Here is a 24448-nt window from a genome sequence, read left to right as displayed (position 1 = left end):
TGTTGTGTTTAATTGAGCAGCAGTAAATTTCATTGCTTATTAATAAATCATAGTAAGAGGAAGAATGTGATATTTATTTTGTTATTTATACAGTCTTCTTTTTAAAATCTGAAAAGTAAAAGAGCAGTATATTATACGATTATATTTGTGGATATGTACTGAAAATGTATTCATGTATGTATCCTTTGTAGCTGGACGAGGTGTGGCTCATTTTAAGTATTAGTCAATAATGTTTGGTCTGGTTTGTAACAATGTATCATGTCATATAAAAGCATCGTATGCTTTGAATGTGAAATAGATATACTATATTACCCTGAAACTTTAGTGGTGTAGTAGTATTACGACCTGGTATAATACAAGTCAGATTTTGAGTGTAGTACGGGACTTGAGCAAATGTTCGTGCCGATCACTGTTGATGTGACTATTCCCTGGCCATCTTGAGTTTACGTCATGAATTCGGTCCAACACATGATGCCTCTGCAACAAACAAAACGTATAACTCCAGAACAAAGGGGGCATGTGCAAGCAGGACTGCAAGCCCAAGATTTCCACTCAGTGCAACAAGTGCAGAACGGGAGCAGATGTGATGACATGGGACCAGGGACACAATGGTAAACAAGATGATACCAAAGGAAGAAAAAAAACAAAAACAGAACGACACGACATGACAAGTTCAATAATATCACAATCCAAGCATATCAATAGGCGTGAACACACACTGTGCCATGCTCTCGTGTCAGTCCGTCAGTCAACAGACATGCAAGCGGTGCTCCTTTCTCTTTCTCTCTCACTCCTTCCATGCAAACATTGCCTCTTTTTAATCTTCCAATTCTTGGGTCTCCATGACAACAAGATCATACCATGCAGAAAACATTGATCGGGGAGTGAAGGCAATACCAAGGGTTCTGCGCACAAGGCCTCACAATGCAGTCAATTCACTCTGCTGCGTAGGCAGACCACTTCATCATCGTCTGTCTTCATTTTGGAAACAGGTTCTAATCATTTCTCTTCAAATCTACTGCGGCTTCCTTTAAATTATAATGTTTTTTTTTCTTTTTTGTTTCCCTCTGTTTCAATAAGTGAAGCTTTCTGAAACAAAGGAGTAACAAAAGAAAAGAAAGAGCGCACCAACCTTCTCGAAGCTCTGAGGGATGGAAGGGTGTTGATGCAGAACACAATGACGTGAGGGGGGGAGAGAGAGAACGGGGAAACACAGAGAGAATAAAAACGGCCAGCGCAAAGCCACTCGCTTCACTGCACCGTGCGCGCACACACACACACACACACACACACACACACACACACACACACACACACACACACACACACACACACACACACACACACACACACACACACACACACACACACACACACACACACTCTTCTCTGATATCCCACGTAACATAGACAAAAGAGCTTGTAAATCTGAACATTGTTTGTAGTCTTTCAGCCATAAGCCAGTGATGCACCAGCACCCACAGACAGAGGCTAGATTCACTTAAACAGGGATCATCTGGGTGCACAATGATTCCATTAACGTAAATACTGTCAATTAAATTTAGATCTTGGCTTCCAATTTCATTCAAATCAAATTTAATTTCCTTTTAATTCTGCCTCTAGTACAGTAACCACTTTAGTAGACACATCAGTGATGTTGCCATGCAGTTAAACCGAGGTGCGTGCCCAACTTTAACGCTCACTTTGATTCTGCTGCAGGAGCTCGCACCAAGGTTTAAGGTGGACTTGTTAAAGGTGGTAGTGAGAAATACCAAACAACAGGGTCAACATGTATTATAGACAATGGATGGGTTAGTAATACTTGTTTAAGCGAACAGTAATGGAAAGAAGTGGATTTATTAAAAAAAATACAAAGAGCACCTTAATCGTAGTGTCCTGTGTGTTTGTGTCTGTGCTTGTATGTGCATACTGTCTGCACGTGTGTTCTGGGTTCAGGTCCTACCTCGCACGTAAAGGTTTGCGGGGGAGGAGTAGCGCACGCCTTGAGAGTTGGTGGCCACACACTCGTACTTCCCTTGGTCTGTTTCCTCGCTGTTCTCAATTTGTAATGCTCCTGCAACACAGAAAAAAAAGAAAAATACAAATAAAAGAAGAGAAAGATGTTTGATTGAATTTGTAGAACATGCTTCTGTTGCTGTCTGCCTTCCTTTTGCATTCTCTCCTTTTCATCCCGAGATATCTGTCTGTTGGTCTGTTTCTGTTAGAGTTTGACCCTGGGGTGTCTCCTCGTCTATTGCTTCAACATCCAATAAAGTCAGCTTTGTTGTATTTTCTGCGAGGCACTGTCTGAACGGGCCGTACTCTCCTACACCAGAAGTTGTATTTTTCACAAAGAATTGTGTATTTCCTTCACTACACACATCCTCCTTCTCCCCTCCCTCTCCAAAGGAGTGAGAAGAAACAGAAAGAAAGCAACATATTCAATTCAGAGATTCCTCCCAAAAAGTTTGCGAGTCAAAAACAAGTCTCAAAATGACTTTTCATAAACTCAGACGGCACTTAAAGGGCCTTCAGTTGTATACCTCTGTACCAGCTCGCAATTCCTCTCTTGCAGCAGGCACAAAAAACCTGTTTCTATCTTGGCAGTTAACTGGCAGCAGCTACAGCTTCACCCCACGGCAACGACCCAATGATGCTCTTTAGCTCTGTTACTTCCTCAAGTTTTATCTTCCTACCCTGATCCCGCTGCGATAAACAGAATCTCCCTAAATGTGCTATAATTACACACACCGCTCTTCAGGTGTTCTTTTGTTTCTCACGCTGCTATTCTTACTGCCATGTTTTTCTTGCTATCAGCCTTTTGAATTATTTTCTTTCTTTCTGTCTTTTTTTTCATTTTGTTTTTGCTCTTTCAGGCTGCTCTGTCACATTCATCTCGTCTGAAACTGACTTTGACATGGAGCCCGAGGAGGAAGCACAAAACCATGCATTACTCTCTGCTGCATTGCACAAAGTGGGGGGAAAAAAAGGACACAATTCAAAACGCACACGACACACAAATTTTGAGGCAGAGACACGCACACACAGAGCAAGTTTCAAGTCTCATACAAAGTGTTATGTTTTATATCAGATCTTCTGTGAGACTGATAAAAGGCATCTGGCTTGTAAGAGAAGTATGGAGCTATATAAGGAGATATATATAAAGAAACAGAGGATATAGTATGCTTTGCTCATACACAGATTTTTCACATCCACACAGTGGCAAAATATATGTTTAGATTCATGTTGTACAAAGATAGAAGTAACAATACCAGCATCTGAAAAGAGCAATCAAATTTAAAGAAGTCAGATCTATGGACATTATTTTATAACAATAATTATTTTCATTTGGGGGAGTTGAGGTAGGTGCCACATTTAAAGGGCCATTTCTTCCATGTGCAAATTTTAAAAAAAAAAATTAAAAAAAATTCCAAACCTAAATAAATAATAAATTATGTTGTTTAGTTTGTTTTTTACTTTAGGTGGACTAATTTTTTTTAACAAGTTCATTTAATCAAGGTAAGTCGTTATATAACTGTATATAACCCTAAATCTATATTTCTATATTTATAAACAATTTGAACAAAATATGATACCCTCTAATGTTAGACCCGAAAAGGAAAAACAACATAAAATCCAAAAACATAAACAACAGATGGGGGATCGTTTATCCAGGAGAGACAAACATGCAATAGGTGCTCTATATACGATGAAGGCAGAAGAAGCAATTTGACAGAATGACAATATTAGACAGCAGATATTAAGAAACTACACCTCACTGCCAGACAGTTGACTTAATGGATAATTCTTCGAAGATTATTTCAAATTTGTAAATACAGTTTTTAATTTGTAAAGTATATATTTAAAAGAGAAAAGCAGTGAAATAGGATAATATAATATTTCCCTCTGAACTGAGTTTCAGGAAATTTTCAAGTAAAGTCCATCAAAATGAAACTTAATATTTGACTTTTCATCACTTTATACACACTGGTACTGACAGACCGTTATTGTGTCTGTGACTCTATGGGCACTCTGGACTATCACACAAACACTTAAACAGCATATTTTTAGAGACTCAAAGGATGAAAAGTTTAACTTGCTACTCTCAGCTGGGGCACAAGCAAGTGTTTTGTGCGTCCGAGTGTGTTTAATGAGCTGCGGCGCTGCGAGCTGAAGCTGTCATCCATTTGCTTCTGTCTTCTGCAGTTACATGAAAGGAAAGCCGCTCGTGCCCTCCTCTTTCTCCCTATTTTCCATCTCTCATTTCCCCGTGGTGCAGGGCAGAGTTGGGAAATAAATACGAATAAATGATCTGCACTGCAAGCCAAGTCTCTTCTCCATAAAGATACAGAAGGAGAAGTGGGAGAGAAAGACAAGACTGGAGGAGTGGTGGAACCGGACAGGTGGAGCGCTGCAAACAAGAACTCATCTGACAGCTGGAAGCAGCTCATATGGCTAACCATCAGCACAAATTTGAAATCGGCAATTGAAATCTTCTCTTATGCAAAACACGTCATTACCATACATGGAGAAAGACAGGTGTTCAGTATATATACACACACAGAAAGGTCAGCAGGCACATCACAGCAAAACACACCGTGTAGACAGAAAACTGGCAACAAAGGAAAAGTGGGGTGAAAATCTGTAAAAAAAAAAAAAAAAAAAAAAGGGAAAGTAAAAGAAAAGACGAGGAGGGAGAGCGGTTTGTTAGTCAGTCTGGAAGCTGCTTACAGGCCCAGAATGAAATGTGACTTAAGTAAACAGAGCTGCTGTAAAATCACGGATGGTGTAATATGTCTTCTGGGCTGAGGCACAGCTGATCAGATGACAACAGATAGTGCTAACCTGATAGCTCTGCCGGAACATCTAGGTCAAACAGATCACCTGGACTCCGGTCTGCCATGACGTGAGACATTAATTTAACTGGAAGCTGGACATTACTAACAATTAACACTGTCACTATTTAAAACACATTAACTTATCGTATTTAATTATAAAACAGAAACTGAAACAGATTCATTTTTACACTGGTTATAATTTAACCATTTCTTACAACTTTTTCTGAGGATGCAGAGACCAAAACAGCCTTTTGGCCATTGCCATCTGTTTTTTTTTGGAACCAGAAGTGACCATACTTGGATAAGAGAGTGGAGTTGGGGAGGAGCGAGGGGAGGATCTGTCACTTAGATCTAATGGAGAACCTGAAGACACGTCCGTCCACCTATACCAGCAACCTGACTACACTACGGGCCTGTCAATCAAACCAGTCACGCTCCCAAACATACCTCTCTTTGAGGTCTAATTAATTACAGCACTATTTTCTGAGGGACAGAGGGAGTGAAATTAACTAATAACACCATTATAACTTGTGGAAAAAAAATCTATTGACTTCAAGATGATGCTATTAGAGCCAGTTTTTTTTTTTTTTTTTTTTTTTTTTTTAGCCTGCTCCTAGTGGCCCGCAATGGTATTGCACTTTAACGCAATTCCGCATTGGCATAGCTGAAGATTATGTCCATTTTTATTTCAAGTCTATATTTAAAAGTAAAAAGATGTCGCAAATTTCACAACTCGATTTGTAGATTGATCAGAAAAAAATTGTGATTAACTGTTAATAATTATTTGAAGCACAAATGTATGAAAACTTGCTGGTGCTGACTTATTTGCTGGTTTTCTTGTATCCTCCTTTCTTGTAAATTTACATGATGTGGTAATAATGAAAATGATTTGTGTCACCTTGCAGATTTATCCAATGCCACAGCCAAGTTTTCTCAGTCTGACAACATGATTGAGAAAAGTATTTGTCCATCACGCCAGTTTAAGAATAGTTGTTGTTTTTAAATAAAAATGGATCTTCAACAAAAACTAATCTTTTTTTTTTTTTGGCCAGTGTTATAATTTTCAACTAAATTCCCCTGAAATCTGTTTTCGTGGTATCCTGCTGACTAACAGCCAGACATACTCATAAAGAGAACCAAAAATAACCTCCATGGAAACAGTAGTTAATGATGCAAGATGCAATATTTTGGGTCAGTCCTGATAAGAAAAAACATCTTCAAAAAGAAGGAGAAAAAAAACCTAATATTTAAAACAAATTTTGGGTGCTGCCTGTAAAAAGTGAATAAAATATTGGGTTTCTAAATTTTGACAAAACTGTTCTTCTGTGTTTATAAGTTAATCAGTTAAACTGACCATTACCATAACCTTTGATCAGATCACAGTTCTTAGCACAGACAGGTACATCCGTTACCCAGCAGTCAACCTCTGGGTCCATATTGCATGCCATCTGTTAGAGTGTGGGTCTACGAAGGCTGTTAAGTGCTTAGGTAAACTCTCCAGATCTTAGTCCCAAATGTCAGAGATAGACAGATCGCTTGTCATGGTTCTCCTCACGCACATCTAAACTAGTGCAGCAGATGGCATGAAAAAAAATAGATGGATGCCTGTTTGAGGTATAAAGATGTCAGGAAAAGTTCAGTTCTGTACCGCACCATATGTTTCTGTCCCCAGGAACAAATGGAGTGCGTGAGTGCAGGTCTGAGATGTGTAAACAGGGTGTTCATGACTGTCAACGGCCACCACGGACAGGTACCTGCAGTGGGAAGCCCCCGCAGATGATCGATACTTATGGGCTGTGAAATAGCTAAGAGTCGTCTTTTGTGAGATTTGAGTGTAGTCATCCTCTATATCATTTTTCATTCTGACCCATATAGGGCATATAAGCATTTCCACGACCCAACAGAGAAAGAAGAGACAGAGAGAAAACAACGACTGCGGTCCAAAACAGATTCTTGGCTGCGGCCCAATGAGAGCTGGCAGCCGTCCACTAAATCAGAGGCATCGCTCGGAAGGTGCCTCCATTAAACAGATCTTAAAGGAGTGTTTCATCCATAACACATTTTGCTGTTATTCTTTGCCGAGCTCAGGTGTAATTGATTTCCTCCATCTCATTTCACTGCAGTGTTCGGTTCATTATACAGCGCATTTTGTTGTTCAGGTTTGTGATGCTTTTGGTGATTTTAAAAGCTATTAGAGCCTGCGGCATCTCTCACAGAGCCATTTGTCTTGCTTCTGTTTCATTGATGTGATATGTGACCTAACATACTGTACCGGTGAATCAGTCTCATCCCTGTTGACAATCCACAGAGCAGCAAATACATCCCAAAGTAGACCGATTTAAACTTATGAGGACAAATTAGGAAATTTTAGATCTAAAAAATACCAATGAAAAAAAAAAAAAAACTGGTTTCCAGGTGCATGATTCAGGGAGACTCTTGTTATTTTGTAGATTCAAGGCCACCAACATTAATAAGAGAACAAGTTGCATTGTGTTTATTGTAAATAATAAAATAATCAACGCACTGCTCTCACTGGCATGTTTCTAACTTTTCAAACCACAGGTTTAAGCCATTTAAGGATATTTTTTGGGAGGGTATCTACTGTTTCACCTGCATCTGTGCAGCAGCAGCAGCGCTGTTCCACCCACACTCACTGCAGACTGTTTTACACAAAGGCAATTATACTACAGGCATTCTACAGTATAGTGGTAAGCCTCCACTTTTACACATCAGTAGGTTAAGGGATATTATACTTAAGATGTGTTGTTTGGGCTAAAAGACGTCTCTCCACAGAAAGACAGCAGCAGCTACAGAACCTGCAAACAGCAGGAATTCTCCACATGTTGAAGCAGTGAACACGGGGCCGTAGTGAGAGCGAAACGTTGCATTTGAAGAATACAAATGAGCTAAAATACAACAGCAAAATGTGAGGAACGGATAAAACACTGTGTTTATCTGCTCTAAAATGCGCTGCCAACATTAGCATGTCCAGCAGCTAGTTTACTGCTAGACCAACTTTAACACAGCGTTATTTGCAAGGCTAATGAGCACATCATCTTTAGTTAAAGTTGCATGATTTTTCAGGATTCAATCCACTGTTTAGTCTACTCCTAATGCATGGTTCAGGCAAATGTGAATGGCTTTGTCCTGCTGCTTATTACATCATGTAAGCTTGCAATGCAAAATCAGATTACATTTGCCTATCAATTAGTCCTCAACCTAAAAGTTTTGTAAATTGCAAAATCTAAATTATGAACAATCAGCGTAATTCTAAACTAAGCATTCAAACAGAGAAAGTGGTAAATTACCGTTACTGCTCTGTAACTAACTAGCTCTCTCGAGCAATACAAAACAACGTGGTACCTTCGATATAATTTCTACTGTGTGCATCATCAGGTTTTAACTTTTTGCCTGGGAAATGCAGCTTTAGCCTGAGGCATGATAAATGTATTTAAACATTATGAAGGCTAATTCTGCAAATGGAGACGCAGGCACATAGCTGACAAAGGGCACCAGTGATCGGTGAAGAATATTGGCTGACAGCAGGGAGACATCAGAGTGGCAGGACGGAGGAGCACAGAGAATATGGATGAAACAACAACAAAATGGTTTCTCCTCACCGTCACTTTCATTCCTCCTGAGGATGGCTGAGTGAGAATGGCTGAGAAAAAACATGTCTACCTACTCCAGGAGACACTGTATCATCTATACAGAAGAGCATAAGCAAAGCTGAAAAACTGTCTTAAGCGCAAGATGTGATTCCTCTGTATTCCTCCCTCAATCTGTCTCTCCTGTCTCCCCTCTCTCCGGCAGCAAAAAAGTCCTTTTCTCTCCTTACTCTTCATTTCTTACCGTCCCAGGCAAAGTGATCTTGCCATCCCATTTTACAACACTTAGATCATTTCACACAATTTCAGGGTGGGCGGGTCAAGATAAGAGGAGCATTAGTTAAAAGCCTGATGTGAAGAAACTTAGATTTCTGCATCTATTGATTCTGAGAAAAGAGAATTATGGTTGTTTTGGGGCCAATTGATTTTTATATGAAGCATTTATTTCAAAGTGGATTTACTTTATAATTATGTATGAATGTTTTCAACCCCCTCAACGGCATGCTGCTGTGGTTTTTGACATTTATGATTCATAGTGGAAAGAGGGTTTTGCCTTTTAAGTGACATCTTTTCATAATCTTCTTTCCCAAATGTTGATAAAAAAAAAAAACAAATTTTTTTTCTTGGCTTAAGGATGGCACAATTATCCTTTTGATGAAATTGGCTTTAAAAAAGGTTTTACAGCCCCAAAGGATGTAGATAAACTCAGAGAGCAGCATGTAATCCCTCAATCATAATTAAAATGTGATAATCACCAAATTTAGAGCAACAGGGATTTATTTACCTGATAGCTACATTTGCTAAGCTTTAGATGCACTGTTTGTTTAGTAGCTGGCAATTGAAATAATTGGGGCTAAAACTCGTCTATCTCACCTGATCGAAGCTGTTTGATGCGACCCTGGCTGGAGCTCGGGTCCACGGGCAGGAAGTCTTTGAACCAGGAGATCTCCGGGTCAGGGATGCCGCTGGCGGCGCACAGCATGGTGGCCGTCCTCGTCCGCTCCACCACCTTCAGCTGGGGACCCATGTCGATGCTGGGGAAGCCAAATGGCAACAGGTCCTCTGAAAGGAGTAAGAGAAAAAAAATAAGCATGTAGCATTCAAAACACATTGCAACCACTTAAAAAAAAAAAAAAAAAAAGACCAGAAGTTGTATATAGGCAAAACAGTGCTTTGAGCTAAATGCAAATATTAGCATTTTAACATAATTACAGTGACAATACTAACATGCTCGGATTTATCAGGGATATTTTTCACTTAGTTTATCATGTAAGAATGCTAAAACATTTGAGTGCTAAACACAGACGACAACTGTGGCTGATGGAAAACTCTTCAGTTTTGCAGGTATTTTGTCATTCATATTGGACAGTGAACAAATGTGTTTCTCCTTATTTTTTGGGAGCATCGAGCTGCAGTTCTTCTGAAAACAAATGAGTAGTTGCACTGCCTGCACAGAAAGTCCTGCCACGCACTCAATCCTTACTTTCCTGCTTCTGTGGTAAAACATAAGACTTGCTCACACGAGCAGTGATGTGAGAGCCACTGTTCCCCCCTTTAACATCTGCAGACCCTTGAAAGTGGAGATACATGGCGAGGACAGCGGGGCCACTATAGCTTTCGTGATCAAAGCTTCGTGTTCATGCCCACAGCGAGCTAATCATTAGGTGATAGAGCAGGTGGGCAGAAACTGAGCTGGGTTTTTGTGTGTGTTTGACAGGCTGTTTCTAGAGGAGTATAAACATACCACCCAGTCAGCAGGAGCTACTTAAGTGCCGACACATTCCCACACACACACGCACACACACACACACACACACACACACACACACACACACACACACACACACACACACACACACACACACACACACACACGCACACACACACACACACACACACACACGCACACACACACAGTACTTTCCTAACTCAGAAATATATATGTTTTGGTGGCAGTGAACTGTGAATTTTCAAAGGTGTGGCTCATTGTTATGTGCTGGTAATGATTCCTGTCTAATAACTATGCAGAAGGCTGCTCAGAAACAGCAGCAGCAATTAGAAGCTGGGATCAAGAGGAGGGGCAGGGCACTAGGGGTAATAAGGACTTGTTAGCAGTAATTGTTAAAATGTACCAACGATTAGAGAGGCCGATCTGGGATGTGTCTGCATGCGTCTGGATATGTCTGATTACGTTGGGTGTGTGTGTGTGTGTCTCTGTGTGTACATATTTGCTTGTAAAACTATGTCCTCATTAGCATCCTCAGAGATTTCTGCAATGTGTGGAATAATGTTGTGTGGCATTTCCACACATGTCCAGGAAAAGGAAGGTGTGTGCGTAGAAAAGCAGTTGCTTTCCATCTCACATACACACAAACACACTCTCATACACTTTCTCTGGTGAATGGGATTAAGGATCTCGGTGACAAGAGTCCAGATGGCCAGACACGTAAGCAAGCATCCATCAGCCTTCCTGCTTCCTCCTCTCCTTACCCTTTTAACCACTCTATCTCTCTCACACATACACATAGACACCTCCTCCATACCTAGAACTGTAATTATATATTCCACTCCCCTACAACAGTAAAGCAATTACCAAGATGGCAATTTTCTCGGGTGATAAATCAAACCCATCGGAACCTCTTGATTGTCACGCACGACCGAAGGCGCTCAAAGTTTGCTTGCTCGAGCTCAGCATCACAGGCAAATCTGGAGCCCAGCGCAGACTGTGGCCACGTCGAACTGTGTGTTTTTCCTCTGCTCCTCCGGGCCCCCTGCTACCTAACCACATGACAGACATATACCATCTGTTCCCGCACAATCTGCTATGAGGATGAGAGGCTGAGTGGAGATAGGATCTATCGCTCTCGTTCTCTCTATCCACAGCCATCAGCCTTGGAGAGACTCTGTCAGATAGGAATGTCAAGCTGTTGCTGATGCTGTAGCTAAGAGGAGGAAGGAGAAATGCCACAGACGGCAAGAGAGGACTCAAAGCTCAGAGCAGCATCCGATGATGATGTTTAGTGTAGCGATAAGGCCCCGTACCAACCATCTGACACGAGACACTTGAGACCCGAATGGAGGGAGGAGACCACCCTGACACCCCCTCCCCCCCCCCACATACCCCCACCCCGTCATCTCCGACTGATCAATGCTAATGAGCCACCTGAATGGAGGCCTGTGGTATGACCATTGATGAAACAGGGAGGAAGAGAAAGGAAGGAGAGGAAGGAGATCGATGGGCAGGTCAGGAGGCGAGCTCCCCCGAGGTGAGGAATATGCTAGGCCTACATCTGCTCCGCTCTGCCCTCCCCCAACCCCACCCCTCTCCTGAGAGGGTTCAGATGGTCTCTTTATCACTCCGCCGGCTACCACTACATGGACTCCCTGGCTGTTAATTAAAGCACGGCACTGCACCGGTCTTGGGGCATGAGCATATATGCGTGCGTGCGTGTGTGCGTGTGTGTGTGTGTACATCTGAAGGGGGTCTGGCTCGGTATTCCAGTCAGGTCTTTATTAATGCAGCAAATACACCGTGTTGGTGGACCTTGGACTGAATAATTAGAGGGAAGTAGGAGAGACAGGTATGGACAGACAGACACACAGACAGACATAATGGTTTAGTCTATAAAATGTCATTAAACTGTAGAAAACTCAAATTCTCTGGAGTCCATGGAGCCACATCTTCGAAATGCTTGTTTAGTCCTGTTCAAAATCTAAAGACACTCAGTGAGATTAAGGAGCAAAACCTCCGATTGATGAAGCTCAAATCATCAAAGGTTTTGTTTCCTTCCTTTAAAATGTACTTTTTATTATTCTAATTTTAAAAAATGGATAGGAAGAGAGCTTTTTACACATTTTTTAATAATTTTTTTTTTATCTTATTGCAAGCTCCATGTTAATTTACAGCTAATAAGCAATGCAAACATTTACCATTCCTTCCCCTCCTATTTGAAGATTTACAAGAGGTATATAAAATATTCTACTTTGAATAATACTTTGTGTATATGGTTTCACCCCCTAGTTTTGAAATCAACACACCCATCATTCTGCACTGTGAGGCTCAGACATTCAACCATAAGAAAGGAAGAAAAACAGATTTGAATGCAGGCTTTAACAAATCTAAGCAGCCACAATACAAACAAAAAATAGAATAGAATGGAGTAATAATGTATTCATGTAAAATTTAGATAATAGATTTACAGCCTGCAGGGTAATGGTCATATATTAGAGTGCATGGGAGGTGTTGGTATGCACATAACACAACAGTCCTTGAAAATAAGTAAAAGTCTTTAGAGCAAACTGCAAAAAACTATATAGTAAATAGAATTCTTAAAACCATAATCAGACAGTCAAGCAGAGGGGTGCTATAGAAAGACAGACGGAGCACACTAACAAATAGCAGCAGATTCACCCTCTGCGCTGTAAATGCAGAAAAACCAGCAGACAGATAGTTGTACTGGACATTAAAGTACAGTTCACTGGAGAGGAGAATAGAGAGCTACAGGTATTCAGCCAGGCCCCTGCATGAGTCAGCGACCGCTTGAAATAGATACTGCGGGCATGGCCTTGATCACACTTTTCAACAAATGAATCATTTATCAAATGCAAACACTGCTGCACAAAAGTACTGCTTATTTTTCATCTCCTGGTTAAATTGATAAGACAGCCTATGGAAAAATGCAACATGTGTACATAAACACTGTGTGTCAACAGTGTTTGGGGGAACATTGGCAAGGGCTGAGCAGCATTGTTCCCCGGAGCTTTGTGTTTGTGTGTATTTGTGTGTATCAAGAGGTTGAGAACGTACATTTTGGCCTCGTTATGTTTGCAGAAGGGCAATCAGGCCTGGTGCCCAAAACCAGTCAGAGGAGCCAACCAGATCTGGGCAAATATGCAATTTGCGCACGCACACACAGACACACAGACACACAGACACACACACACACACACACACACACACACACACACACACACACACACACACACACACACACACACACACACACACACACACACACACACACACACACACACACACACACACACACACACACACACACACACACACACACACACACACACAGTAGTAGCATGGAAAGATACACACACACACACACACACACACACGCCCAAAGAGTCAAGCACATAATGCATATGATGCAAACAAACAAACATGAATCCAGGTTTTTTTCTCTCCTTGTGTTTCTTTGTATTTCCTCTCACAAACACACAAACACTCGCTCCACGACAGTCAAATCATCATTTCCTCTGGTTAAGAAACAGGTATCCTATTCATATTTCACTTCATTTCAGTGGGAAATAGCCATGTGCATGAAAGATGCCTGAATAAAAGCAGATCTCGGGGAGCCTGATTCAGGATTAATCTGCTGGCACTCAGCAGTCTTCAGAGGCTGTAATGCTGTGACTCCTATAGACTGCAGGAGGGCTGAAGGGGAGCACTTTAAATGCTAATAGACCTTTATGATAATAGATCACAACACAATGCCAAATCAGACCTCGCGTCGTGGATCACTCACGCCAAAAACCCACATGTGTCCTCACCATCCTGAGCCGTATTTTAGTGGCCGGGGACTAAACACAGAAAAACATGATGATCCTACATGTAGCATCCGTGTACGTATCACATACAAACATGCATGAAGGAAAGACTGAAAGTAAAAAGAAAAAAAGGAAGGATGGAATAAAAACAGTGAAGATGAGAGGGTATATGTGACGAAAGAGACAGTTCTCCACTCAAAGAGTGTAATCCTCTTGCAGGCTGAGTTGATACTCTCAGTTGTTTCCAGACCGAAAGGCTGCTTGAGCCGCTGGCCTGCCAATGCAGCAGACGCCTGGGGGAATCACTGATCTGACTCTGTTGTTCATATGAAGGGTGTTTGCCGTGGTGGCAGAACATCTCTCCTCCCTCTTCTCTCTCTCTCTCTCACCCTCTTCCTCCCCCATCCCTCATCTCCCTTTCTCCTAAAATGGGACACTGGGAGGTGAGTATAATCAGGATTACGCTGCACGAACCAGCCATACACACACAGATGCATGCGCACATACTCAACGGCCATAAGGAATGAAATCCACGTACATGCATTCACGCGCACACACACACACCATCGTGAAGGTCGTGCGTGTACAAACACACACAAATGGTGCTGCAGTGATGAGAATCTCTCGCCCACCAGAGGTTTTCAAACATGCAGAACTGCAGATATTCATGTCTCCTAAAGGCAGAACAACACAACTGCAGTGTCCATAGAAAGGAGCAGTTTAGTTATAAAAGGGATAGGGTGGAGCAGCACGGAGCCTGTAAAAATGAAACAGGAGGAATAAAGACAGAGCCCAGATAGACAGTGCGAGTCAGGCGGAATAGATGGCTACGAAAATGAAAGAATGAATAAAACAAAAGAGAAGAAATTAGAAATGGTTATCGCTGTGGGCTAAAGAAAACGCGCCTGAGTCAAAGACAGGAAGAGATGGTGAGGAAAAAAGAATGGAGGAAAAAGAGAAGGTAATGGGATGGGTGATGTGCGAGGATGATGATGGGGAAGGCACAAAAAGAAAGATGTCCCGGACCATAACCTACAACATCTCCATCCATTAGGCAGCCTATAGAGGAGAAGCAAATATCCTGTGGCCAACCACACTGTGCAACGCTGCTATTAGTCTCGGTCAACCATTATACAAAATGACGAGATGGAACATCAGGGGATGAAAAGTCTTTTCAGTGAGAGTAGATGGGTTTCAACCAGTAATGGAAAGCCTCCTTTCTGCTTCAGTGATTGGTGGATCTTTTCTCCAATGAACTAAAACGGACCTTCGCGCAATTTTTTCAGACTTTTGTGCATCTAACAGCATTCCTGGATGATGATTTATTCCGCAGTATATCACGCATCCTATAGTTGATTGCATCACTGTGTGATATTGGGAGCATACTGTTAAAAAAAATCAGAAGTTATATTTTTTTAGAAGTACACCTGTAAATGTTGGGGTGAAAATTGTATATTTAGACTGGTTAATCAAAAAGTAGAAAAAAACTTTAAAATCCAAATGAATGAAGGGATCTGAAGACACGTTGGCTCGACTGCCTCTAATATTGTTTTGATACAAGCTGCACATAGATTATTTTGAAAGTGGTCCTTTTCTATTTCTCAAGAAAAATTCCAGCAACTCATGTTCTCTTAAGGGCTTTTTTGAAAATCAAGTCCATATTTAAGGAAGAATTGGAGATTGGAATAATGTAGAGTAACAGATCTTATAACATCCGGTTGCAGCTGTAGAAACCCCAGTTTCAAAATACTTTTTGGCAAAGGTTTAAGTCAGACTGCTAGCCCATGAAGAGTCTCTGGATGAGAGGTACAAAAAGAGTTTGAAAGGTATGTTGTCCATTCTTCCTCGAAAAATGTACCAGATTCATCAATATATCCTGGTTGCCTGAACTCCTGTGTTAATTTCTGTGTGCTGTGTTCTTTAATCTGTCAAAGAGAGATTAGTAAAAGGGTTAAATTGGAGAATCCTTCCATTATTATCATATTGCTCACCTTACAAGGGAAAAAAATACTTGCAGAATGATTGCCTCTGTTGCTATCTGGATGCAACCCGTCTGTGCAATATGATTTAGGGAAAATTTTAACTATTATGGCTACCTACTACTCTGAATCTGAACAGAGCCCCAGGTTAAATATTTCTTGCTGTCCTGTATTCTGTTCTCAAAAACGGAAGATTGTATTGTGACAGAAGGGAAGGGGATGGGTGACATCACGGTATACGGATCTCAGAAGATAGAAGTTTACACCATACCTGGAACAGAGAAACACAAGAGCACAAACACCGGGAGGCTCACCTTCGAGGTGTAGTTTATGTGATAATGTGCTTTAGATCGGGGCTGTGTGCGCAGAGGCTGAGTAACAGATGGACAGGAGTCTATTCCCTGGGCTAGCAGCCTTCTGCTTACCTCAGAGCCCTGCCAACTCCACAATCCCCATCCATCTCCTGCACTCCTACACCCCCACCCCCAGCTCCTCTGACATCCCATTTCATCTCTATTGTTTCGCACCATCCTGTTGTGTTACTCAACTTACTCCCACCTCCTCACCCTCCATCAAACCCCCCCTCACCTCTCCTCGACCTTTTCCTCCCTCTTTCCTAGTCCTCAATTACTCCTGGCAAAAAGGGTTGTCTGCCAAACCAAGCCCTAATCCCTTGATTTTCTTCATGTAGTAACAGCTTGAGCAGCCATCCTTCTATTTCTTCGTCCATTCCTGCTGTGCTCGGCGGATGGCCAGTGCTAAGATCCCAAGCTAGCAGCCACATGCTGCAACTTTAGTTCATAACATGTTTAAGCATCACATTAGATAAGTTTCCCTCCAAGGAGGCAGTGCACATTAGATTAACACCCTCTCCCTGGCCAGGAAGTGTAGTGATTACAGCGAGCTGGGATGCTGAAATACCCCTTAGCTAGTGCACTAGCTGGCCCTCTCTGTGGCCAGATCACGCTTGGTTGCACTTAGAGGGACTATAAAAAGAACAGTTCACTGCAGCCTGCTGTGGAGGCAGGGTGTGGCAATGCTCTACTGTCACATCCTCAACTGACAGCCAAGTGAAGCGGGGACGACGGTTGAAGCCAGGTGTGCACACGTGAAAGGAAAAGCACCTCTCAAGTGGACACACTCCTTGTGTGTGTGTTTCTGTGTCTTACCTCTGATAATGGCCAGCTTTGCAGTGACAGACACCTCTCCTTCACTGTTGCGAGCCACACACTCGTAGATGTTCTCATCTCGAGGTGCTCTGAGCGGTTGGATCCTCAGCACAGCACCAGCACCCTCATCAAACTCTACGGTCTGGAGAGCCACAGAACCACAGAAGAAGACATATTAGTTACAGAAGAGGAAACAGATCCTCCAAATCATACTATACAGTAATGTTACATGCCAGCACCTTAGCAAGTTTGCTTTAACAGTATTAATGTGACAGCAATTATACTGTATCGACCTTTTCCAGGAAATCCCTGTTTCACTTGATCTCCTTCACAGAAATGTTAGAGGTCAGGCACAGATACACGACATGTACCTGCACACACGTCCCTGAAGCTGCAGGGAGTCAGTGTCTTGCGCAACGACACTTCAGCCGGGTAGATACTTACCAATATGGGGGGTTGACTCTGGTCCTCTCGTTGAAATACAGTATCTTTAAGCATTAGGTTATATCCAATATACAGTCAGGCCTCTACTGAACCATAAGATTGAACAATACTCTGGACCAGCCTGCTTTATATTCAGCTTTTTGACAGCAGTGTCCATAAAGTGTGATAATATAATAGACAAATAAAGGGTACTAAATTGCGTGTTCCTTCCAAAAGTTTGCAAATTGTTTTGCAACCGTTTTGCAGGTGATTATGTAGCTCCCTGTGAATTCTGCGGGACACATTCAGTACCTGTGACAGCACACATGAATAACGGGACTGGGAGGATATGCTGAGTCGTAAGAAGTTTTTTTAATTGCTGGTACTTCGTGGCTCCTCCTTGTTGTTGGCTGTCAATCATCATTCAGTTCATTCAATAACTCAGAAATGTTATCGCTGGACAAACGATATGTCTGAATAATTGTTCCCTCCGTCATGTCAAACATGTTTCCGAGGGTGTAAAAACACGTTCTCTACATATTCTTTAGTTTCTCTGCGTCTCCTTCTCACAACAATGAGAGCAGTCGTCTCTCCAGATTTGCGCACCTGATTAATAGGTTCCTTTCAGTCGTACTAAAATACACATCAACCACTTCTCCTATATCTACTTTCAGGTTTGTAAATATCATTGCAGGTGCTAAATTGTTCTATTTGCATTTCAAATTGCACATTTGAAAGACGCAATCCTCACTGCACGTCGTTAGTAGATCAGCTCGGACATTTTTTTGCAGGTGATGTGAAGTTTGCTCGTGATTTTACACGCAAACCTTTAGTAAATCAGGCCCTTTGTTTTTTAGGTTTAATTTGTACATTTTGAAAAATGCTGTGAATTTTCATTGAAACTTGTGACGTATGCTTGAAAAGCGCAAAAATGTTGTATTGTTGTCAAATGATTATTTCAAGGAAATAGTTTGAAATTTTAGGCTTATGTTTGTTCTTGTTAAAACTTAGCTGAGAAGATTGATATCACTCTCATATCTGTGCTTTAACTGTCACGCCAGAGCCAGGGAGTCAATTAGCTTAGCTTAGCATAAACACTAGCAGCTGGAGGACAGAGCTAGTTTGACTCTGTTTGAAGTACAAAAAAAAATCCATCTACCACATTAAACGCTCATAATGAGATATTGCCAGCGAATTAATGAGTTTTAGAGATGCTGCCAGACAGATTAAAATTTTTGTTTAACTTCCCCCATTTTACTCATCTTTATGCTTTGTGAAAGTTAATCAACTTATGAATCCAGCATCCTATTAAGCAAACAGACATAAGGAAAGTATCACTTGATGTGTTTTACAAAGTGTCAAACTTTTTATTTAGGAAAAATATGGCTGTAGCAAATCAAGAAGGAAAACCAGAATTACAATAATTTACATTAAATTTTAGCCTACTCTTTCTGACCTGGGCAATCTGGGCGATTCATATGGCCCGAAATACATAACGTTCCCCAGGGGGCACTGCGTTACGCTTGCCCGTTTTTGTTCTCAACTGTCAGCTTTTCTATGTTAGCAGCTAGTCTAAGTAACACTATATTACAACACATGGACAAATATCATACAGTTTCACATTGCACAAGGGCACTTGGCAAGGATGCCCACTCTCATCCTCTCTATTCATAATTTTCATTTGACCTTAAGCTGCTGCCATTCGTCAGAACATTCACACCCAAAGAATCCAAACACCAAACACACACCATAAAAGAAGTCTCTATGCATATGATATATTGCTATTCTTACAAAACCATCAGTCATCATTACAAGAAACAATTAAACTTATTGAATCATACTTCAACATCTCTAACTACGCCATCAACTGGAATAAATCCGCCATACTTCCGTTACACAGAAACAGCTGGGATGTGGCAGCCTATAAACCACCTATCTCTCTATGCACAGGTCACATCACGTACTTCGGTATTAATATTTCCCCCAGGCTGTCAGAGCTGTACGGACTCAACTTCACTCCACTACTTAAAACAATAAATGCCACATCACATCACCCCCCTTACTCTGTTTACTACATGACTTATCAACAATCAAACTGATCGAAACAAACGGTTGATTACTCCTTGTGGCCCCAAGTGTCGCCAAGAAAACGATCCTCATGAACTGGAAATCAAGGAACATAATACACATTACACACTGGAAAAAGCTTCTCATAGATTACTTCGTTATGGAAAATGTATCATCCCCCCCATCAAAAATTCTGCAGCAGAACCTCAGTCAGTTTGGTCATCTCTCATTCATTTCTCACAAACTTGATCCCATTTATCCTGTTATCTTACTTTAGTTTTCTTTGCATATCCACAATCATATTTTAAGCACACTCACACCACAATTGGAATTTAGACTGACTGCTTAATAAACACACACACGTGCACACACACACACATACAGGCTACACCAACACCAACAGCATATTAACATCAACTCACACAACACTTAACACAACCTGCAACTGTATTAACTGCTCTTATTATTATTTTCTGTTTTTTTTATTTTTTTATTGTCTTTGTGTTATTCCCTTAGTGGATTGTCTGTTAGTGTTGCAATTAATTAAAAAAAAAATAATTAAAAAAAATAACACTACATTAACTTTAGAATAGTGTTGACCTGGCAGCAAAATGGGACGGACAGAATATGAACAGAGACAGATGATGACCATATAGAGTTTTTTAAGTCAAATCCGACACAAAATGCAGGCTGAGTTAGCACCACTGCTAGCAGGAAATGGCCTGTTGATGTAACATAAGCGTCAGAAAAATCACAGTTCAGTCCTTTCAAAAATGTCTAGTGCTGTTATGAATTCATGCTAACATCAAATATTCAATAAGATAAAACAACCAAATGTTTTACTTTCTCCAGAGTTTAAATGACAAAACATCTGAAGTCACTCCAAGTCGGCCGAATATTGCGACTTCCTATAAACTTTTTTTCAAATGAAAAGCCCTGTTTAAAATCTAAATTCCTTTAGCATTTCATATTTGGTTCAACCATACACTAGGTTTTGAAATGGTCTTTTTACTACTCCAATTAAAATGCATGTCGTCTTAATTAAATATATTTATGTTGTGAACATCAGTAATATCTCCCTTTATCTTTTATTAACTGTACAAATTCAAAATGTATTAATTAATGATTTGCACACACCTACATGTGAATATGGGTACTACTGTCATTTTCCCCCCCACTTTTTTCCCCCCCCCCACAAATATAGTTATTACTATTGTAAACATTCATAGAATGACATCTGCATCAATAGATATACTGTACATATTTGGCATGCTGTTAAGGGAGTTAACCATTGTGCACTGTGACAACCACCTCGATACGCTGGGAGTTAACCTTCTTGCCCTTCTTGTTCCAGTAGACGACAGGCTTGGGATTGCCAGTGGCCTGACACACAAATGATGCCACACCCCCTGACACTCCGATCTGGTCTGTGGGAATCTTGGTGAACTTCGGTGGAGCTGAAAGACAGAGAAAGGGAGATGGGATCGGGGAGCAAAAAAAAAAAAAAAAAAAAAAAAAAATATATATATATATATATATATAAGGAAAAAGAAAAAGAAGAAAATCAAAACACAAGCATGAAAACTGACACCTTCAGACCCACAGGACATCAAACCAACTCCATAACCAGCTACAACCCCCCTTGCTGACCACACCCCATTTCACTGTCAGTGACTGTGTTCTGATGGCAGTGGGTTGTGCTTACTTCCTGGGTATCAGAGGACAAGCTGAAGGACTTCCTGTGGGTCATAAATAAAAGATAGGGTTGGGCTTCAGAGGAACATCTCTCTCCCTCTCCCTCTCTCTCTCTCTCCCTCTGCTTCATCCCGTGCAGGCTACCATTGTATTGCATGCAGCATGAGCTGTCATGACACATGAGTGTTTCACAGGTAGGGGAAGTGTTGGCTGCAAATTCACAGCATATAATTGGTTTAAATGTATTAATACCAGAGGTGTCATTTTGAGCCTGTATTTGCCAAACACCTATAGGGGATTTGCAAATGCAGCTTTGGATGATCTTCACAGATACAATGCACACACCAACCCCAGTTGGGCTAATTTCCTGCATTGCCTCAGTGGGGGAACTTAAGAACAATTTCAGTGGTTAAAATGCATCTGATGTGGGATGTATACTTATACATCCCACATCCCACATCAGATGCATTTTAACTTCAGTTGCCCTCTGCAAGAAAATAGCAATTTCCATGTGTGATATTGAGCCAACAGTACAGAACCTACACTTTTCACAGTGGCTGAGTCAGATCAGTCAAACAACCTCATGCATCCACCCCTTGCTATCTGTCTGTGGCTTGTTGCCATGGTGCCCAGCTTAACTCCTCCTCAGCTACAGAATCACTGCTATCCATCAGGGTGAAGGCAGGTTGACCCTTACCATAGCAACCTGGATTCCTCCTCACCTACGTCTCGGTGGGTGAGGTCTTGCTGTGTTGATTCACTTCTGTTTTGAATAATCACTGGCGGACTCTTAAAGCCTGTTTGCACGTCTTCCCACTCCCGCTCACTTCACTGGTTAACAGCCACACAGACCACTTTCCAGTTTCACTACAATGCCTTGACAGTAACTGGAAAACATAATGTCAGAAGACTGCTCCTGTGCCTGCTGCACTGTGCTGCCTCTAAGAGACCCACTCTGAATGTCAGAAAAAAAGTGGTTTCATTTTATGCTTGCCATAATCCTCAACAGGAAGAAGCAAAATGCTGGTACAGTATAGTCAATCAGAACAAATGTATTCCCACCCTTTCAGAATTCAAGAGCTGAATATTTTCCTGCCAGTTAGACTCTTAGAAATGCACACGGAGTATTGAGCAAACTGCCCTTTTTCCCGGCCAACAATATGAGAATCTGAAAAGTCAAAAAAATGTCATGGCTGAAACTGCTTTCTCCTGACTATCGGATTATGAATGAATTTCGTGTTCTTCTTAGGGCTCGAACATGGTTTTCAGTGGCTTCATGTTGAGTCCAAAATGTTTTCTATGTTCTCTTAAATGTACTTCAACACCAATCCTCGTGCAAAACCGACCCCCACTGGCAATGCTACCACTTAAGCCTCTTCTGAAAGCCAGAAGAAAAGCCCTGCGAGGCAATGGCTCGGGATGGATTTGCACTGAACAGAAACTTGTTATGATGGGAAGGTTCTAGAAATCTCGCTGGAAAATGAGGGACTAATGAGGACTATATTTCTTTAATATTAGGTTTCACTTTTTACTACCCCGAAGAAGAAGAACATAATTTTGAAACATTGGTTTCTGAATTAATATATTTTTGTATCGTGACTGCTAGTCTTTCCTTCACCCTGCTTTCACTTTGTTGCTATGGACCAGCCAGGTCTGACCTATCACTAGTCTGTTAATGGAACACCTTTGTAACCTGTTTTAAAATCAACTGAATGAGTCACTAATGCTTTGCTCAAATATAACTGGGACCAGCAGGTACAGTGTCATAACGTATTTAGCAGCCATGTGACAGAAAAGTGTTTGGAACTCCGAGGTTGCTTCAGATCAGACAATTATCAGGCTATGAGTTAAAGAAATAGAAGTTTAGTTTTGGAAAAACTTGGCAAAGGTATAAATGCAACCAGCTATGGTCTGACAAGCCTTTAAGCCCCTTTTAATATTGCATATCTTCCTGTTTGTGTGTCTTTGCTGCCAAATTTGTTTGCATCTCAGCCAAATATGTGAAATAAATAAAATAATAAATAATACAAATTTGTGATTCAAGAGGATGAAGGCAGTTGGAGTACGACATGTAGTTGGATGAAGAAAAACGGTATCGTAAAGATAATTTGTGAGACCATCTCAAATAAGAATTTGAAATCTGGGCACATAAACAGCAGGATTAAAAGGAATTATATCCGAGTTCATTCGTTCCGAGTTAATTTTTTTTAAAGGGAATGTCTTGCATAAAAGTCAAAGTGGTAATGGAAAAGCAATATACCTATTAACTGTCAAAAAAGTGAGTTAAGCGACAGAGACACTGATGGCCTATTAATAACTCTCACCTGAGAGGAGCATATTTGTTGTCCTTTATATGGTATATAATAATCTTTCTCCCTCACAATCACAGTTGCTAAAAAATATCTAGCAGTAAGCAGTTACTGAAGGAATAACATTTAAATTCCCATTAATGCTTCGTCAGTGTGAACTTTTTTTCAGGCCAGGAGTCTAAAATCAGGTAGCTTGTTTTACTTGTCAGGGCGCTATTGTGTGCAAACAATTTTTCACAGATAAGTAGTGCTGCAACACCTTTGGGTAATTAGGAATTCTGTTTGAGTGTGATCTACAAAATCACGACTGTTTGCTGTCCTGGCTCCTAAATGGTGAATGAGCTCCCCACCGACATCAGGACAGCGGAAACTCTGTACATCTTCCGCCGCAAACTAAAAACACACTTCTTCCGACTTTACTTGAATAGGAGAACTTTAGTAGCACTTAAAATGGCACTTACTGATAGCACTTTGTAGTTTTGCTTTCTTGAAGAAATTGTATTTTCTTGATTCCTGTTGTTCTGGGTTTTGTACCCTCATGGTTGAAATGCACTTATTGTAAGTCGCTTTGGATAGAAACGTCAGCTAAATGAAATGTAATGTAATAATGTAATGATTTTATGCTCAACTTGATTTCAAACACAGCTGCAGTCCATGATGTTCCCATTTGATGTCAAAAATCATTAAAGTTTGATCCACTTTGCAGGATTTCAGAAAAATAGATAATCTGAATGACACAAAAGCTATTAAAGCAGGAACATTTGGATTCTCAGCATTTCATTTCAGATGTTCTTGACCAAA

The 24448-nt window shown here is 41.0% G+C and overlaps 1 protein-coding gene across 1 annotated transcript in view; it reads right to left on the bottom strand.

The window, feature by feature from the left end:
* LOC138625292 (receptor-type tyrosine-protein phosphatase S-like) overlaps positions 1–24448 on the bottom strand; it is a 69190-nt gene that overhangs the window by 28768 nt on the left and 15974 nt on the right. Inside the window, exons 3-6 of the mRNA XM_069706114.1 lie at positions 20955–21100; positions 17154–17295; positions 9320–9508; positions 1964–2074 (exon numbers count right to left, since the gene is read on the bottom strand). Of these exons, the coding sequence (XP_069562215.1) occupies positions 1964–2074; positions 9320–9508; positions 17154–17295; positions 20955–21100 (588 nt within the window). The remainder of the gene's footprint in view (positions 1–1963; positions 2075–9319; positions 9509–17153; positions 17296–20954; positions 21101–24448) is intronic.

This window comes from Brachyistius frenatus, unplaced genomic scaffold, assembly GCF_029030835.1.
Source record: "Brachyistius frenatus isolate BFR_SWC_R1_liver_20210118 unplaced genomic scaffold, ASM2903083v1 Contig_61, whole genome shotgun sequence".
In the NCBI taxonomy this organism is placed as follows: Eukaryota; Metazoa; Chordata; class Actinopteri; family Embiotocidae; genus Brachyistius; species Brachyistius frenatus.
The sequence above is the reverse complement of the archived record's forward strand: the minus strand, read 5'-3'. Positions and strand labels throughout refer to the sequence as shown.